This window comes from Pleurodeles waltl, chromosome 5 (assembly GCF_031143425.1).
Source record: "Pleurodeles waltl isolate 20211129_DDA chromosome 5, aPleWal1.hap1.20221129, whole genome shotgun sequence".
In the NCBI taxonomy this organism is placed as follows: domain Eukaryota; kingdom Metazoa; phylum Chordata; class Amphibia; order Caudata; family Salamandridae; genus Pleurodeles; species Pleurodeles waltl.
Genome location: NC_090444.1, coordinates 520,423,645 through 520,443,851, shown reverse-complemented (window position 1 = coordinate 520,443,851; position 20,207 = coordinate 520,423,645). Strand labels below are relative to the sequence as shown.

Here is a 20,207-nt window from a genome sequence, read left to right as displayed (position 1 = left end):
GAGATGGGGTGAAATCAAGACTAGAAAGCCTGGGTATTTAGCTGACCTGACATTCGGCAGCACTGGACTTCTGAGGAAAACTTTGGGTCCCAACACTTATTCTTTTTAAATTAAGCACTGGCGCTTCAGGCTGCTTGACGCATACAGATCATGTTTAATTTCCAGTCTTTCAGGATCTTCCCTTTGTCAGTATTGGTAGACCATAGTTGGCTCTGATACCAACGACAGTTTTGTGTAAGGGGATCATGGTGTTGGGTGGGGTGGCAATGGTGATTGGAGCCTTTCACTTCTGTCCTCATACCCTGGCACTCAAAGTGACTGCTTCCCTGCAGCCTTTTGCGAGGAAGGTGGGATTGATAATCAGCCTCTTCTGTGACGCTCACCCAGCCACATACGGCATGTTCGACATTTGCTCCGAGAACTTGAGTTAGCTCTTATAAAGTCCAAGAATCTGTGCCCGTTTCATGTTTTATTGTGCTTCTTTTTTGTTCGAGGCCTGGAAAACTTCAAGGGTTAAATCTTTGAATGTGCTCTTTCAACAATTTTAAGATTGCTGCATAAGAGTGTTAACACAAATGTACTGCTTTTACCTCTGCAGAAAGGATGGTTGCTTGGGTGTCACTTGTGCATTCCATTTCCTTGACAAATTCAAGTAGTGGGTTGAAAGAGCACTAAAACACTCCTATGCACTCAACATTAGCCAGGTACAGAACAAAGCATTTTCCTTCTTTCCTTTTAGCAGGCTTTCTGGCCTTTGTATGTTTCATTTAAGAAGAAATTCACAGAAGAAAACGAGTAGAGACGGTAAAGTGTAAAGTATGTTATAGAAGTGTGCTGCAAGCGAAGTAAGACAACAGGTTCACATTGTTGGTTCAAGCAGACACTCTAGGTCTGTGGCCCTCCTGCTGGCTTCTTTGTACAGCGTAACTCGGGACCCGTAGCCTTCTTTGCGAAGGTAAAATGTAGCGTGCATCTCCTCAGACTCTAGAGGTGACCTTATTTGACTACACCCTCTACTCTTTTGGAATGCCTGTTGTCGTTATTATTTGTGCCCATTGAAAATGGGAACATGATTAGAAATGACTGAGTAGTCTTATTGAAAACACTTTGTGTAAAGGTAAATTAAGCATAGTTTCAAACTGTATGAAATTGAATTGTAAGTCAGTTCAAGGCCTTGCTGTCCTCAACTTGAAAAAGGCTATACAAATCCCACCGGTTCACAATTTGCGAAATACAATACAAAACATGACAGTCAGGGAGTATACAGTGCAAATTACGAAGAATTGCATATCGAAATGTTCTTCAATCTCACAAAAACATATAATCATTTATTATTCCATCATTTATTTTCATAAAAATTTCACACCATTCTACACATTTTAAAAGTTGGTCATATAACAGTCCGTTTGCGGTATTAATTGTCATTAACAAAGCACTGGTTTTTTTTTTAATTGTCAGGCTGCTTACTTCGAATTTGCTTATCAATACAGAAATTGACTACCAACATCGAGATGGAATAATAAATTGTTTTTATAGTTTTTTTTTTTGTTTTGTTTTTTTGTTAGATGAACATTTTGATATGTAATTGTTTGGTATATGCACTGTATCCACCCTGGTTTCAGTGTTTTATAGTTACAAACACGTCCGTCATCCATTGCAATACTGGTATGATAAGGGACTGATACCAGGAATATACTGTGCCCTCAAAATCTAACTAGTCTCTAGTCCTGAAGAAACTAAGATGTAAATGACAGAACATAGTTTGAAAACACTATACAGAAGAAGTGGTCTGGTTTTATATTTTCACATGCAGAGTTATTACAGAAGTTAGATTGCAATTTCCGTATTTGAAAATCCGTAATTTCTGGTGCAGGTACCCTGTGAGACTACACAAGGCAGGACTTCTCTAGGATGACATGCTGGAGATGCAGAAATCAAGGCTTGGCCTAATTCCTGTTTTGTGGCACTGTCAAAGTCTGAATGCTTTGATACCACCTTCAATACATTTGGACATTCTGCATACAGACCTTATTGGTTTAAGTAATCATACACATGCATTGGTTGCGGCTTCACATGCAGTAGCTAAAACATTGTATAGTACATCATTGGAACAGGCCGACAATTCCAACCGTAAAGGGAATGGACCACAGAAATAACAAAGATTGCCTCTTGTTAACTCAGTGTTTGTAAAATAAGTGATCACACGGCGGCATTTGGAGAGGTATGCAGCTCTACTACAAGTAAAGTGGAACTGTAATGCCTTAGACATATTGAAACTTGTCCACCTACTGAACCATTAGTGGGTTAACGGTTATTGCATTATGTCGTTTGTTTCTTTGTAGACTTAACTTTTCATAATGCATTTATGTAGAGCAAAATGATCATCTGTTGTAGTGCATGTTCCGGTCAGGAATTGGAAGAAGTTGAATCCATGTCAAGCAAAAATAATACAAACTATGAATTGTACATCTCGATTTGTTTTTTCACTACTGTGCATGTTATTATTCTGGTGTATTTGGCATATCCCCTTTCGCTAACCACAATATTCACCTCCTTCCCCCTCCAGTGCTGTTATCCCGGTCAGTGGTTCTTGTCCTTTTAACTTCTGTGGACCCTCACTCAATCATGATTGGAACCTGGGCAGCCCCAGTGAATCATTATTGGAATTTGGGGACCTCCAGTGAGTCATTACTGAAAGGCAGGGACCCCAGCCTTAGCATTTTTGATGATTTGTACTGCAAAACAGTACCATACCAATTCAGAAACAAGAATGCTTCGAACAAATACACAAATAATGAAATATTCACAGACAAACATACAAAATAAGAATGTTGATTGTAATGAGACTTTTGGAGTTTTGCTAACTTCAATTAAGACCACTCAACATACCATATTTTGTTTGATGCACTTGCACTGCTCCCATGATCCAATCGGAGGATGCTAACTTCATTTTTAACCTCCAAGTTTAAATTCCTTTACATTTACTGAACATTTTAACATTTTCATTTTTACATTTTGCTTCTTTATTTGACACTTTATTATTAATATGTAAATGTTATTTAATTTTTTAAGCAGTCGTGGACCCCTTCCAAACTCTTCGTGGACCCCCATGTTAGGAACCACTGCCCTAGGTCATCTCTCTCCAAGTTTTTGGCTCTGCTTGGTATGCTAATATGGTATATATAGAATAACTGTGGGTCGATGTTTACATAGTTTCTGGTCTTTAAGAAACAGTAAATTATTATTTGATTTAAGACTGGTTGATGTATTTTCTTTCTGCTTCAGAAAAAAAGAATGATTAAAAAACAGTTAGAAACCAGAGTCAAGAATGAGAGTGAAATGTGTACTTTTGTTGTCCATTTCCAGACAGCAACGAGTGCCTCGCGGATGACTGCAGTATAGTAGCCGGTGGGAACCTCACTGGCTGGCATCCTGATTCCGCTGCTGTTTTGTTTCGGCGCATCCTGGGAATCCTTGGAGACGTAAACAATATCCGATCTCCTAAAATCCACGCCAGAATTTTCAGCTATCTGTATGAATTGTGGTACAAGCTTGCGAAGGTATTTATAGTTATCATCCTATTAATTCGTTAATTTGCAATGCACTGCAAGTGGGGCTGATGTTCCTGTCGTGTGTAGGCCGTAGGAGGACTCTGGATTGGGATTTGGGTGTCCTGGCTACCATCTCTGTCGCAAGTGGAGGTCCGCACACCCACAGGCTATCACAGCCAGTAGTACGAATGGGGACACAAAATGAGGGGGGCAGTAATAGCAGAGTTGGGTAGTACAAGGGAACCCGAATACTTTGGGAACCCAGCAGTAACGTTATGTATGCTTAGATGGTGCAAGAATTCACATTTTCCTGATTGCAGCCAACCTATGCAAAGGGGAAGACAACAGGTGAGAGGGGTTAGAGAGGGCTGGATCCCTATGGATTTCGGGGCGTCCTCAGTGGCACCCAGCGGAATCTGAAGTGACATAAGGGAGAAGTGCCACGTCTTCGCACAGGTGGATGCACCCGAGCCTTTTTTGGAGGGCATCCCCAAGGCTTGAGTGCAAAGATGAACCATGATGCTTTAAGTCACTTTGGGCCATTCCCGGCAGGACTCGAACTCTTTTATAATTCAGATATCTTTATCGAATGTATACAGCAGATTTTCCAAAACATAGCAGTTGTCCGCAAGTAAATGCCCATTTCGTTTAAAGTGACACCTTGAAACAGACATCCGAATAAATGATCTGTCCGCTCCAGCAGACCGGCTGCGCACAGAACCCTTGGACCATGTTGTGATGAATAAGTTACTGGAAGTATAAGGTCTTCTAGCAAGGAAGGGATAGCGCAGCCTCATGAAGAAAGGAACATGGTCACTCCGTCATTACATAATCGACCCGGCCAGACCAGACTAAGGTGCGTGAGCGCGGAAAGCGAGAGTAGCTTTAAGCGTACGGGGAGGAAGTGTTATTCGCGTTTTCTTCTGGTTAAATGGAGAAGTATTACTATTGTTATTATTATGGTTATTATTATCACTGGTGATAACATTATTATTCTTGGTGCTAGTATTAGTATCGGTATTATTGTTTCTGTTGTCCTCATTATCCTCCCTGTCTTCTCCCATTTGTTACTATATCGATTCTCGTCCAGCAGAGGGCAGCCGTGTCATGCAGTGAAACAACATTCCAGCTTGAAAAAAAAAACTGCTATTGAGCATCACAATTTGTGCTTCCTGAAGTTTATCTCGAAATAACGGGAAATTCAGAGTGGGTTTATGTGCCTATTACATGATGAGGTTGAACTAATTAGGGTGAGGAACATTTAAAGCGCTTTTCAGCTCTCATCATAGGAACATGCCGAGGAGTCACCACACAGCAAGTTGAAAGGGTATAAAGCGGTTCCTTTATTTCAGCTCGGGCAGGCGGAGGTGTCGCGGCTTCTCTCTCCCCCCCCCCCAAGCAACGCCTCACTGTAGAACCCCCATACAGTCAGCAGTGTAGCCCGGAGCCTGGAACATGCCACGGAGGCCCCGTAGAGCACATCCGTAAAGGCAAAGTCCACTTGATATAGCAAGAAGGTGCAAAAGCACTCGGAGTATGATTGGGGTGTACTTAAATTGCGTGTCCTAGGCCCACGCAGTACACATCTTTGATATGGCGCCTTCTTTCACACTCAGCCACACAGTGCCCCGGTATTCACTCGTCACTGTTTGTAAAAACGAACTCATTTTAGTGAGTGTGCAGACTTGGGGAGCACGCATGCATTAGTTTTCTGTTACATCGGTGTGGAAATGATGGTTATACTAAAGTTATTGCCTTTATCTGTTCTCAGATGTGTTGGATAAACAAAGCATCTTTTTAAAATGAAACATTTAGAGGAGACTGGTCTTTCACTAACCGTTCACACTGCTAAGTTATCTGTAATGTGATTTTTTTCACCTTCAGCACTTGAACATGTGCATGGACAGCGTGTTGTTTTTCTTTTCAGACGAGAGATAATCTGTCAATAAGTCTGGATAATCAGTCCACCCCGTCTCCTCCTGTCTTGATCCCTCCTTTGCGAATGTTTGCATCATGGCTGTTCAAGGTGAGTCGCTTCAAATCCACACCGGGGTTGTGCGTGCCAGGAGTGAATCAAGTATAATTCAGCATTAATCCACCCACAACAAAGGTATAGTTAGTAACTAAAGTGCCCGTATTCAGAATATTAACTTCAGTCATTCGAAGTTACAGAAAGGTGCAACAACTTAAATATTAGTTGGACTAACCCGAACCATTTATCTGTTGTGCCTTTCACTAAACACGTGTATTGCCCTAGTGGGCATGTTGCCGCACTTTAGTTCTGCAGTGTTGCCAAATCTAGTTCAAAAACTAAATTGATTCCAAAGGGCTGCTGTAGACAGTTAACTCCAACCTGATGTCCTTCCATTTTGTTGATGTTTTCATCCACGAATATGAGCGTTTTAACCCATTAAATGCTTTTTGGTGTTTCAGCCCAGTGCCAAGTCATTTTTTTACATCTACCCATACACACATTGTTTATTCATTTATTTATTTATTTTAATAAAAGCTATCCAGTCGACATCCACATCTTTAGCCTCTCATCCATAAATGGTACATTTTAAAATATTCAGGATGTTCGTGTTTTTTTCCTAGTTACTGGAAATAGATAGTTATGAGTGCAAGTGCATGCAAGGGGATTAGCTTGTTTTTTCGAGAGATGCAGGTAAATTTTTGTGCAAAATGTTTTTTGAGCAACACAGACAAATGTATATCTCTATAATTGCTATCTTCCTTCCACTTCTACAGTGTTCCTTTTTGTGTTTTGCCTTGCTCTCACCTTTTCTCTCCTTTCTTTTTTTGACTTGCTCTCTTTCTTACTGCACGTCCCATTCTTTAGCTCGTTCTTGCCCTCAGTTTCTTCTCCATATACCCCTTTTAAACCCCAACCTCCCCCAAACCTTCCACTCTTCTCTCTGCCTGGATTATTCACCTTTGAGAACCAATTTGAGACCCATTTACCCGTTAACCAGACCATACATGTGACACTTTTTTTTAGGTTGGCTTTCATAGAGCAGCTGTCTGCAACATTTTTTATTACTAACTTTGAAATATACAGTGGTGGTTATGGCTCTACATGGAGGATTTTTTCCTCTTTTGGTTGGTCACTATACCATGTCGCCCCTGTGCAATGCTTGCATTACAAGACATAAAGGACCAGTTTACATCTCAAAAGTACACTGAATCATCAGAAACCTAATTCTTTATCTGCTAGATTAACATTTAAAGAAAGCATCCGATTCTTAACTTGTTTTTTCACTGCAGCATGATTTAAAAAAAAACATTTGTCAGAACTTAAAAATGTAAGCCAGGCCTGTTTGCTTTGCCAGTGCTTATTTCACTTAAACTTTTTAAGTCATAATGAATTTGAATCCATGTAATCAGAGAAGTAGATAGCCCTCGCCCCTGTTACCCACACGCCCTGTGCAGTAGCCACTCTCTCAAAACACTGAGTGTCCTGCTCCTTGTTAAGTCTCGCTCTGGAGTGTTGGCTACCCTAGAACAGCACAAGACAATCTTACCGCTAGACTTTGAAGCTCCGCTGACAGCTTCCAGTCACATTTCCTGCAACTTGGCTGACGTCGCGCGTACAGTGTGATTGATAACACAGGGCCTACTTGTCTCTGCATTGGCAGTTACTCTTCCGGTGTGATGTTAGGGCTTGTAATAGGTGATGCACAGATCTCTTTTTCGTGCTCTAAATTTACAAACACATCAGCTTCTCCAAGCAGACAGACAAGCGAATAACTAAGGTCAGCACACTGTGAACTGCCAGTAGGCAGGAGAATGTGCTGGCGAAAGTATGAACAGGGCTGCTGTGAAAAAGTAAATCCACTGAGTCTAACAAGTAAAATGCTGTATTAGTGCAATACCTTACTGCACGTCTAAATGCAAGCACATCTGCTGCCATCTGCCCTCTCTAGCTAACATCCCAGAACCTCCAGAGAAACAACATATCTGATAGAGACTTCTAGTTGCAGATTCCTTACCTTAGAATTTTCACCCAGGCGTCAGACTGGATCCGGAGATTTTTCTTCGAGCAATACCCTTGCGCGTTGGTAGGTGGCGTTGGTCGACTCCGCGGGCGTCGTTGGCGTCGTGGTCACCGTGATGATGTCGGGAGTAGTATATAGATGCCGCCCTCGCACAGTGGCGTTAGTCCTTTTCTTTCCACACCACTTTATGATCCGGAGAAGAGCTACCCTGGCTATTTTTTGGCCGAATTCGGCCGGTTTGTCGATTTTTTTCTGTGCAACTTTGGTGCGTCGAGGATGCCCCAGGAGACCGGGTTCAAGCCATGCGAGGACGGTCATCGGACGATGTCGGTGACGGATCCTCATCAGGTTTATCTGTGGTGTCTCAAGCGCGACCACGACCTGAAGTCGTGCTCTGAGTGTTGGGCCATGCACCCGAAGGCTTTGAGGTAGTAATCCCTAAAGCTAATGGCGGCCCAGCACTCGACTCCGCATAGGTCCCGGTCTCGTTCGAGAGTAAGGTCTCGAGATCGGTTGCAGAGTCATCACCACTCGTCTTCTTCTAAATCCTCGGGTCAAGGTAAGAAGAAGTCGAAGAAGTCCCATTGCTCTCCGACTTCGCCCTGTCGCTCGGCCGACGCAACGCGGAAAGAGCATCCACACACTAGGCCTCCATGCTCGGAGCCTGCAGCTGGGTCGGCTCCGCGCTTCCCCCAGTTGCCCGGAGCTGGAGCTCCCCCGCCCAACTTAGAGTTTTATGAGGCCATGTGCCTCATATTTGGGCAGGCCGACCCTGATACAGCGCCTTCGGGCTCAAGGGGTTCGGCTGAGGGGCCTTTGGGTTCCGCACCGGCGGCTTCAGCCCTGGCCACGGCCATCAAGGTCAACTCCGGATCCATGCGTGGATCCGCACCGGCCGCATCCTTGAGATCTTCCCCGGCGCCGGGTCGATTATCAACGCTCCGACGTCGGTGGTGCCCACTATCGACGTCGACCACATTCTTATCCCTGACGACACGGAGTCGGAGTGGCTTCGATGGGGCTTATTCGCCGCAGGTTGGATTCGGACCCTTTTTCTTATGGGTACGAATATGAGGAGGAATTGGAGGAGTCCCTGGACCCTAATAAATACCAGGATGACCATACTATGGACTGAGCTCAGGACTTTGGTGAAGCCAGTGGTCTGGATACTTCTCCTGACACTGGCATGCTGTCTCCTCCTACTGTGGCTATGGCGAGAGAGCAACTTATGGGATGGCGGTCAGTAGGGCAGATGAGGTCCTTGGTCTTGAGCTTCCCACTGTTGAGGTCAGGTCTAATCTCCTGACGGAGGTATTTCAGCCTGGGGCTTCTACTTCAGAACCTCTTTTGCCTTTTAATGAAGTGCTTTTGGGTATGTAGTCCAAACCCAACACCGGGGCTCCTGTGAATAGGAGTATCGCACTCCGCCATCGTCCCACTCCGAATGACCCTAAATTCCTGTCCCAATACCCCATGCCTGAGAGTCTTGTTATCCAGGCTTCCTCTTCTTCAGGCGCATTCCCTTCCGCACCCCTGGATAGGGAATCCAAAAGGCTGGAACAGTTTGGCAAGAAGTTGTTTTGTTCCTCCAGTCTTGCGCTGCGGTCTGTGAACACTGCTTGCCTTTTGGGCCGCTATACCCACTCTTTGTGGGATATGGTTGCGCAAGTCCTGCCGCAGATACCGAAGGAGGCCTGTGCTATTGTCTCCCAAGCTGTGAGAGATGCGGCAAAGTTCACAATCTGTTGTGGGCTGGACACGACCGACTCTCTGGGCAGATCGGTTGCTACGACAGTGGCCTTATGGTGCCACGCCTGGTTACGTACTTCTGGTTTTTCGGGGGATGTCCAACAGTCACTCATGGACATGCCCTTTGATGGCACATGTCTCTTCGGAGACAAAGTGGACTCGGCCTTGGAGAAATTCAAAGATTCCCGGGCTACGGCCCGGTCCCTCGGTCTTTCCTCGACCACCACAGTCCGCTTTTCGCCCCTTTCGTGGCCACAGAAGGGGCTCCCTGTCGCGTCCTCACACAGCCACCATGCCTTGCACGCTGGTCAGCCTATGCGTGGCTGAGGACGCGGAATCTCACATGACCGTGGGACAGGGAACCAGAGGTCTGTCCAGTCCACCTCTGCCCCCACTGCAGCTTCTAAACCCTCCTAGTCTGTCCCCTCACTCCCGTCCAGTTGGTGGCAGGATTCGCCATCACCTGCCCCACTGGGAACATATCACCACGGACAGGGGGTTTTGCAGATTGTTCGAAAGCGCTATTCCCTCCCTTTCGAATCTGCTCCATCACCCATGCCACCATCCTTCAATCACCTTCCAGAGGATCATTTGGCGCTTCTCAGCCAGGAAGTCGCAGCTCTCTTGGCCAAAGGAGCTATAGAAAAGGTCCCTGTGGCAGAAGGAGGTTGTGGTTGTTATTCCCGCTACTTTCTGATACCAAAGAAGGACAAGGGCTTACGTCCTATCCTAGACCTTTGGGACCTAAACTACTTCCTCAAGAAGGAGAAATTCAAAATGCTCACCCTGGCTCAGGTTCTGTCTGCCTTGGACCCAGGAGACTGGATAGTAGTGTTGGACTTGCAGGACGCTTATTTCCACATCCCCATCCTGCCTGCCCACAGACGTTACCTACGATTCGTGGTAGGTCACAAGCACTTTCAGTTTTCCGTGCTCCCCTTCGGCCCTACCATCGCCCCTCGGGTGTTCACGAAAGTGATGGCGGTGGTTGCAGCTAATCTGCGCAGGTTAGATGTTTCAGTCTTCCCCTACCTCGACGACTGGCTGTTGAAGGTGGACTCGGCCCAGAAAGTCATCTCCCTCCTTCAGCCTACGGTGAACCTCCTGCACACACTGGGGTTAACTATCAACGTGCCGAAGTCACACCTGACACCCTCTCAGTCGCTCCCTTTTATCAGAGCAGTTCTGGACACAGTGCAGTTTCGGGCTTAACCTCCCGAAAAACGAGTCCACGACATTCAGGCTATAATTCCGATCTTTCGGCCTTGGTCTTGGGTTTCAGTGAGACTGACTCCTGACTGTGAGTCGATGCACAGCCAATTACGAATGGCATCTCCATCCGGAGGTGGCGCAAGGTCTCTTTCAGCAGTGGGAAGAGCCTTGGGTAGATCTGTTCACCTCCGCAGAGAACGCACAATATCAGCGGTTGTGTGCGTTGGATTTTCCAAGGCGGCACTCGCTCGGAGACGCTTTACGTCTCGAGTGGAACTCCGGCCTCCTTAATGCCTTCCCGCCTATCCCTTTTCTGCCCAGAGTTCTCAAGAAAATCAGGAACGAACGGGCCCAAGTCATCTTGGTGGCTCTGGACTGGGCACGGAGAGTATGATATCCAGAGCTATTGAGCATGTCCTTCGATCCTCCACTCAGACTGACTCTTCTGTCGCAGCAACAGGGGACGGTTCTCCACCCGAACCTGTTCAACTTCCGCCTTCATGCGTGGAGATTGAGCGGCGCCAGTTGATGGCTTTTGCCCTTCCACCCGAGATCTGCAACGTTATCTTGGCAGCCAGGCATCCATTCACCAAAACAGTATACACCTGTCGTTGGAATACATTTGTGGCGTGGTGTACCAGCAAATCTGTTGATCCCCTTTCCGCCCCTCTATCTGAGGTTCTTCTGTTCATTCTTTCTTTGGCCCAGCAGGGCTCTGCTTTGGGCACCCTTAAAGGGTAGTTATCTGCCATTTCAGCCTTTCTTGGGCTACCTGGTCAGCCCTCACTCTTTAAATCTCCTATTGTGAGTAGATTCCTTAAAGGGATCACCCATTTATTTCCTCCCACTCCATTTATCATGCCTCAGTGGGACCTTAATCTTGTACTTCACTATCACCTCTGCTCGCAGGGTGAGTGAGCTTCAGGCCCTTTCCTCAAAACCTCCATACTTGTCTGTGCACCCTGACAGTCGTGTTGCACACTAGGGCTGCCTTCCTTCGTAAGGTGGTTACACCCTTTCATGTAGGCCAGTCCATCACTCTGCCTACTTTCTACGCACCCCCACATCCTTCCCATGAGGAGGAGAGACTCCACCATCTGGACCCAAAAAGAGCGTTGGCGTTCTACCTCACTCGTACTAAAGATTTCCGGGTGGACGATCAACTCTTCATTGGGTATGTGGGTGCGAAAAAAAGGAAGGCGGTGCAAAAGCGTACCATCTCTCGATGGGTGCTTCTTTGCATCAAAATGTGCTATGCCTTTGCCAAGTAGCAAACCCCTGAGGGCTTGCGTGCTCATTCTAACAGAGCAATTGCTGCCTCCACTGCATTAGCACGCGGAGTTCCTGTCCTGGATATCTGCCAGGCAGCTACGTGGGCGTCCCTGCACACATTTACTAAGCACTACTGCCTGGACAGTCAGGTCCGTCGGGACGGCTAGTTTGGTCGTTCGGTCCTGCAGGACTTCCTAGTATGATCTTGGTTCGCAGCCCATCACTGAGGATGGCATTGCTTGGGTATCTATTCTAAGGTAAGGAATCGGCAACTAGAAGTCTCTATCAGATGTACAAGTTACTTACCTTTGGTAACGAAATATCTGGTAGAGACATATTCTAGTTGCAGATTCCTTACTGCCTGTAGGAAGTTGGCTCTGTATATACTATTTCAAAGTAAGAAATAGTGTGGACAGAGTCCAAGGGTTCCCCTTAGAGGTAAGATAGTGGCAAAAGTAGATAATTCTAATGTGGTAGTGTGGTCGAGCAGTAGGCTTATCAGAGGGTAGTGATAAGCATTTGTTGTACACACACAGGCAATAAATGAGGAACACACACTCAAAGGCTTACTCCAGGCCAGTAGGTTTTTATATTGAAAAATATATTTTCTTAATTTATTTTAAGAACCACAGGTTCAAGATTTACATTCAACACTTTAATTGCAAGGTACTTCACTTAGATACTTTAGGAACTTTGAATGAACACAATATCATGTACAGTCTTTGTAAAAATGGCAATTTCAAAAGTGGATACAGTGCAAAAATCAACAGTTCCTGGGGGAGGTAAGTGAAGGTTAGTTTTGAAGGTAAGTAAAACACTTACAAGTCTCAAAGTTGGGGCATAGGCAGCCCACTGTTGGGGGTTCAAGGCAACCCCAAAGTTACCACACCAGCAGCTCAGGGCCGGTCAGGTGCAGAGGTCAAAGAGGTGCCCAAAACACATAGGCGCCTATGGAGAACAGGGGTGCCCCGGTTCCAGTCTGCCAGCAGGCAAGTACCTGTGTCCTCGGGGGGCAGAACAGGAGGGTTTTGTAGGGCACCGGGGGGGACAAAAGAGGCACAGGGAGCAGTGGCCGGAGGGGCGGGCATCTCCACTAGCTGGGATGCCCTGTGGTGCTGTAACAGAAGGGGTGAGCCTTTGAGGCTCACCGCCAGGTGTTACAGTTCCTGCAGGGGGAGGTGAGAAGCACCTCCACCCAGTACAGGATTTGTTCCTGGCCACAGAGTGACAAAGGCACTCTCCCCATGTGACCAGCGACATGTCTGGTGTGTGGCAGGCTGGCAGAAACTTGTCAGCCTACACTGGAAGTCGGGTTGGTATTCAGGGGGCACCTCTAAAGTGCCCTCTGGGTGTATGTTACAACAAATTGCACACTGGCATCAGTGTGCATTTATTGTGCTGAGAAGTTTGATACCAAACTTCCCAGTTTTCAGTGTAGCCATTATGGAACTGTGGAGTTAGTGTTTGACAAACTCCCAGACCATATACTCTTATGGCTACCCTGCACTTACAATGTCTAAGGTTTTGCTTAGACACTGTAGGGGCATAGTGCTCATGCTCATATGCCCTCACCTGTGGTATAGGGCACCCTCCTTTAGGGCTGTAAGGCCTGCTAGAGGGGTGACTTACTAATGCCACAGGCAGTGTGAGGTTAGCATGGCACCCTGAGGGGAGTGCCATGTCGACTTAGTCATTTTCTCCCCACCAGCACACACAAGCTGTGAGGCAGTGTGCATGTACTGAGTGAGGGGTCCCCAGGGTGGCATAAGACATGCTGCAGCCCATAGAGACCTTCCCTGGCATCAGGGCCCTTGGTACCAGAGGTACCAGTTACAAGGGACTTACCTGAGTGCCAGGGTTGTGCCAATTGTGGAGACAAAGGTACAGTTTAGGGAAAGAACACTGGTGCTGGGGCCTGGTTAGCAGGGTCTCAGTACACTTTCAAATCATAACTTAGCATCAGCAAAGTCAAAAAGTCAGGGGGTATCCATGCCAAGGAGGCATTTCCTTACACCGCCCACCCATCCTTCCCGCTTGCAAACTGATTTCTAGGGGAAGGGATTCCCCCTTTCAGGTCCTTAGCTCTGGCGCACCAATCTCAGTGTTCTTAGCGGCTCTGTTCTTTGGCGTGGAAAGTCATTAAAAGAAACTGACGTCACTGCGCGAGGGTGGTGTCTATATACTACTCTCGATGTCATCACGACGCCAACGATGCTCGCGGAGTCGACCGACACCACCTGCCGACGCGCAAGGGTATTGCTCGAAGAAAAATCTCCGGATCCAGTCTGATGCCTGGGGGAAAATTCTAAGGTGAGGAATCTGCAACTAGAATATGTCTACCAGATATTTTGTTACCGAAGGGAAGTAACTTGTACTATAGAATCTAGGCCAAACATAAACAAAAACACACGTCCTCTAGTTAAAGGTACACCCATTGAGATGCAACGCACCTTCCTCCCTAAAACTCTCAAATAAAAAAATCAGCAAAAACTGACAAAGAAATACTATAAGTAATCCTCATATTTTGCAGGCAGATGTCAATCCCGGCTTGCCTTTTTAATTGTTGACGCCAGAGAATGAACAACTAAGCTGTTGTCTATACAAGTTAGCACATTTACCAGATCAACCCCACCATATGTGCATCATTGGCCCGGTTCATAAAAATATTCGTACCCACATCATTAGTTTGACACTTAGGTGTATTGTTAATCCTGAGCAAAGCCCTGTCCTGGCTTTCCTCCGTTTTGCTTCCATTCACCCCTCCTCTACATTTCATAACTCTTCTCACATTCCACACTTTTCAGTCTTGTATGACCACACTGTTCTTGTTGACCTTAGCAACCTTTACTGCCTTGCCAGACTATGAACTCCCCTTTACTTGAATACCTGGCTTGAGAATTCTCATCCAATCTCCCACATTGATTGTCGGTTCTTCTATTTATTATCGTACCTCCGTTCCATTTTCTCTTGCTTCTCCTTCACGCGCATGGCCACCTTACTGTTATCCAGAATTTGAACATCACCCACCTGTTTTTTCTTAATCCACCATGGGTACAATTTAGAAACCGGATCTCTATCTTTTAGCAGTTTGAAGGAACTAACCTCAGTAACCGAATGCAGTGTAAACTATACATCCATAACCTTTCTCTCAATGCATGTTTTCATTCACCTCCAGATTTACGCACCACCATAATACTGTCCTTTAACAGACAATTAAACCGCTCCACTTTATCATTCCTTTGAAGCTCATACAATGCATCAGTTATACACTTGACATTTCACGTTTAAAAACTCCTCTGTTTCATGTGGCCTCTGCTTAAGCCTGTTGTTAACCTCCTTAAGTGTTCCTTCATCAACATGGTATTCAACATTGCTTTCAATCCTTTCCTTACATTAATTGGTACTCCTCCATGTTTTATGTTTCACTGGTAATGCATCTCTGTTGACATTGATTTCATGAGAAAATTGTATTAATTTCCCCCATAGGACAGTCAGAAATCAATGCCACGTACAACTTGAGAGTCTGGTGGTCTAGGCTTCCACCTCCCATGTCAACCCTGGTGGAATCCCTACAGCTGCTCCGGATAGGGAATCCAAGAGGCAGGAGACACTCGGGAAGATGATGTTTTCTTCCAGCAGCCTGGCATTGCGGTCTGTGTACATCGCATGCCTTTTGGGCCGCTACTGCCATGCACTGTGGGATACGGTTGCTGAAGTGCTGCCTGCGGTCCCGGAGGAAACCCGGGCCATGCTCTCCTAAGTGGTAGCAGATGGGAGAGATGCAATGAAGTTAACAAGTCGATTTGGAGTCGACACGACAGACTCGCTAGGCAGAGTGGTTTAGTAGACTGTGGCCATTAGGCACCACGCCTGATTACATACTACTGCTTTTTGTGGCATGTCATGTTTTCTTTGATAGACCTGCCCTTCGATAGCTCCGGTCTGTTTGGAGGCAAAGAGGACTCGCGGCTCAAGAGATTTAGGGACAGTTGGGCTTCGAACCAGTCCTTGGGCTAATCTTCCACCCGCGCCATCCCTAGTCTGCTTTCCGCCCCTTTCGTGGCTACAGGAGTGACTACCAACTGCACCAGTAACCTCCCAGGCGCCATACCGTGCATTCCCTCCAGACTCTGCGTGGCCAAGGGTGTGGTATCCACAAGCTACGAGGATCAGGCGTCCGGAGGTTGCATCAGTCCACTCCCTCCCCCTGCAGTCTCCAAACCCTCCTGATCTACCCTTATACTATCACGGGCACCCAGTTGGTGGCAGGATACGTCATCACCTGCCCCACTGGCAGTGCTTAACATCCATCAGGTGGGTTTTGCAGCTAGCCGGAGAGGGCTACTTCCTTCCCTTCCTGACTACTCCTCCCCCATGCCACCATCTCAAGACAGGCTGACAGAAGATCACCTTACTCTTCTCTGCAAGGAAGTTGCAGCTCTCTAGGTCAAGGGAGCCATAGCGAGGGTCCTGATGCCCAGGAATAGGTCATTGTTGCTATTCCTGCTACGTTTTGGTGCCAAAGAAGGAGGCCTTCGTCCTATCGTAGACCTGTGGCTCCTTAACTAATTCCACAAGAAGGAGAAATTCAAGATGCTCACATTGACTCAGGTTCTGTCTACCGTGGACCCAGGAGACTGGATGGTAGCGTTGGACTTGCAGGACTCTTATTTTAATACTCGCACCCTGCCTGCCCACAGACATAACATATGGTTCATAGTTGGCCACAAACATTTTCAGTTTGCTGTGCTCCATTTTGGCCTCACCAAAGCCCCTCTGGTGTTTACCAAGGTGATGGCGGTGGTTACAGCTCATCTGGGTAGATGGGGCGAGTGCCGAGTCCAGGGTGTTCGGGCTATGATACCAATGTTTCAGTCTCTATCCTGGGTTTAGGTGAGACAGACTCTGAGGCTGTTGGGACTCATGGGTTCCTGTATCCTGCTGGGAACAAATGCACGTTGCAATATGCCGGCTCTAAAGTGGGACCTGAATTTCCAATGGACACAGCATGAGGGGAATCTCTCTGACATTTTCAGGACTCTTGGAGGGAACTTTTGAAAGATCTACAGTGGTGGCTAGCGAACCACGATTGGTTCAGTGATAGATACCTCTCCCTTCCCCAGCCAGATCTTACAGTGGTTACAGATGCATCACTGCTGGTATGGGGCGGCCAACTGGGAGAGGTGAAGATTAGCGGATTCTGGTCTCTGGCGGAATCTGGACTTCACATCAACTTGCTGGAGCTCAGAGCAAACTGACTGGCATTGAAAGCCTTTATACCCTCCGTCATGGGAGAGTTTGTTCAAGTGTTTGTAGGAAGCTGGCCTGGTGTCTGGTGGACACCTATGGTGTTGGCACCTTATGCCAGGTCCAGCAACTCCTATTAGTGAATGTAGGCTGTGTCTAGGAAGCCAGGGCTCTCTAGAGGTAGCTGTGGATGAGCAGCCAAGACTTATCTAGGAGACATGCAAAGCTTATGCAATACCACAATAGTCACACAGTAATTTATCACACATGAAAGAAACCACACAGTATTACAAAAATAAAGGTACTTTGTTACAGTAACACCACACTAGATTACTTATAGGCAGTCCCCCAACTGTAGGGAACTACACACACACACACATACAGTAATAATTAGGAATTGGCACAAGAAACAACAAGCATTGGCAAGAATTAGTGAAAAATAGGGCCCTAGGGGAGGACCAAACCATATACTAAAAGAGTGGAATGCGAAGTGAAGTCCCCCACTCAAGGATATGGAGAGTAGTTAGAGGGTAGCTGGAAGAACTAGGTACTCCAAGAGGTGAGTGCCTGAATGACCCCCAGAGACCAGGAGAGCAGAGGCAAGTACCTGCTCTTTCCAAGGACTAACAAGAGGACTTAGAGAATGGATTGTGCAAGAAAAGGACCAGACCAGAGGAAACCAAATGTGGATTCTGGAAGAAGAGGACCTGCAATAGAAGGGGACAGAGTCCAGTTCACAATGGAGTATCGATTCTGGGCAGGAGCCACTATCCACCCTTCTGTGGATGGAGATCCAGGTCGACGGGGGAAGGAGACCAGCTGTGGAGCCCAGGAGCTGAAGAGGAGTCCTTGGAGCGGTGCTGATGGTGTCCTACATCGGTTGTCTGGTCGCAGATGGTCAGTGTTTTAGGAGAACCACCACCAAACCGTGGCAAATGGTGAAAGGAGAGTTGCGAGGCTGAAGAGGACCTGCAAGGTCCAGTGGACTCTACCCTTGGAAGTGAGTCCGGGCTAACCCTCAGCAGCCGGGAAAGCCTGCAGAAGCAGTCGCAGCCCCACAGGCAACCCACTGGCAGCAGGCACAGTAAGTTGCAGTAAGGCCCAATCATCACATCTGGAGAGAAATCCCACATCGTTGGAGCATCAGAGAGGAGACTGTCCTTGGCAGGATGAAGTGCTGGAGGCCGGTGCTACTCTGAGCCTGAACATCCCTTGGAGCAGGAATCAACAAACCTTGGTTGCTGAAAGAGTCGCTGTGCACAGGGGTGCTGTCCTGCAGGGAGATGCAAGGGCTCACCGTCTCCCAAGTTGGACAGAGGGCAGAGAGGACCAATGGGACCACTCCAGACCACCACCTGTGATGCAGGATCCACACGGTTCCAGAGGAGAGCAGATCCATGCAGCCGGTCGTCGTTGCTGTAGGTGCCTGCAGATGCAGGGGAGTAACTCCTTCACTTCAAGAGAGATTCCTGCTGGTTTCCTAGTGCAGCTGGAGTCTTGCCAACCCCAGAGGATGTACAGGGAGTGCAGAATTATTAGGCAAGTTGTATTTTTGAGGATTAATTTTATTATTGAACAACAACCATGTTCTCAATGAACCCAAAAAACTCATTAATATCAAAGCTGAATATTTTTGGAAGTAGTTTTTAGTTTGTTTTTAGTTTTAGCTATGTTAGGGGGATATCTGTGTGTGCAGGTGACTATTACTGTGCATAATTATTAGGCAACTTAACAAAAAAAAAATATATACCCATTTCAATTATTTATTATTACCAGTGAAACCAATATAACATCTCAACATTCACAAATATACATTTCTGACATTCAAAAACAAAACAAAAACAAATCAGTGACCAATATAGCCACCTTTCTTTGCAAGGACACTCAAAAGCCTGCCATCCATGGATTCTGTCAGTGTTTTGATCTGTTCACCATCAACATTGCGTGCAGCAGCAACCACAGCCTCCCAGACACTGTTCAGAGAGGTGTACTGTTTTCCCTCCTTGTAAATCTCACATTTGATGATGGACCACAGGTTCTCAATGGGGTTCAGATCAGGTGAACAAGGAGGCCATGTCATTAGATTTCCTTCTTTTATACCCTTTCTTGCCAGCCACGCTGTGGAGTACTTGGACGCGTGTGATGGAGCATTGTCCTGCATGAAAATCATGTTTTTCTTGAAGGATGCAGACTTCTTCCTGTACCACTGCTTGAAGAAGGTGTCTTCCAGGAACTGGCAGTAGGACTGGGAGTTGAGCTTGACTCCATCCTCAACCCGAAAAGGCCCCACAAGCTCATCTTTGATGATACCAGCCCAAACCAGTACTCCACCTCCACCTTCCTGGCGTCTGAGTCGGACTGGAGCTCTCTGCCCTTTACCAATCCAGCCACGGGCCCATCCATCTGGCCCATCAAGACTCACTCTCATTTCATCAGTCCATAAAACCTTAGAAAAATCAGTCTTGAGATATTTCTTGGCCCAGTCTTGACGTTTCAGCTTGTGTGTCTTGTTCAGTGGTGGTCGTCTTTCAGCCTTTCTTACCTTGGCCATGTCTCTGAGTATTGCACACCTTGTGCTTTTGGGCACTCCAGTGATGTTGCAGCTCTGAAATATGGCCAAACTGGTGGCAAGTGGCATCGTGGCAGCTGCACGCTTGACTTTTCTCAGTTCATGGGCAGTTATTTTGCGCCTTGGTTTTTCCACACGCTTCTTGCGACCCTGTTGACTATTTTGAATGAAACGCTTGATTGTTCGATGATCACGCTTCAGAAGCTTTGCAATTTTAAGAGTGCTGCATCCCTCTGCAAGATATCTCACTATTTTTGACTTTTCTGAGCCTGTCAAGTCCTTCTTTTGACCCATTTTGCCAAAGGAAAGGAAGTTGCCTAATTATTATGCACACCTGATATAGGGTGTTGATGTCATTAGACCACACCCCTTCTCATTACAGAGATGCACATCACCTAATATGCTTAATTGGTAGTAGGCTTTCGAGTAAGACAACATGCATAAAGAGGATGATGTGGTCAAAATACTCATTTGCCTAATAATTCTGCACTCCCTGTATAGTCAGGGAAATGTTGCAGGAAGGAGCCAGTGAAACAATGTACAAGGCAAGGTCGTCTCAGGAGTTGCAGTCTCGTCAGTTCCTGAAGTGTCCAGTTGCGGTTCCAGTGGCCA

The 20,207-nt window shown here is 46.6% G+C and overlaps 1 protein-coding gene across 5 annotated transcripts in view; it reads left to right on the top strand.

Moving 5' to 3' along the window:
- Positions 1-20,207, top strand: part of RALGAPA2 (Ral GTPase activating protein catalytic subunit alpha 2) — a 1,651,508-nt gene that overhangs the window by 839,976 nt on the left and 791,325 nt on the right. For all 5 annotated transcript variants that reach the window (XM_069234346.1, XM_069234347.1, XM_069234343.1 and 2 more), the window contains 2 exons: positions 3,367-3,560; positions 5,479-5,577. In XM_069234346.1, coding sequence (XP_069090447.1) covers positions 3,367-3,560; positions 5,479-5,577 — 293 coding nt within the window. The remainder of the gene's footprint in view (positions 1-3,366; positions 3,561-5,478; positions 5,578-20,207) is intronic.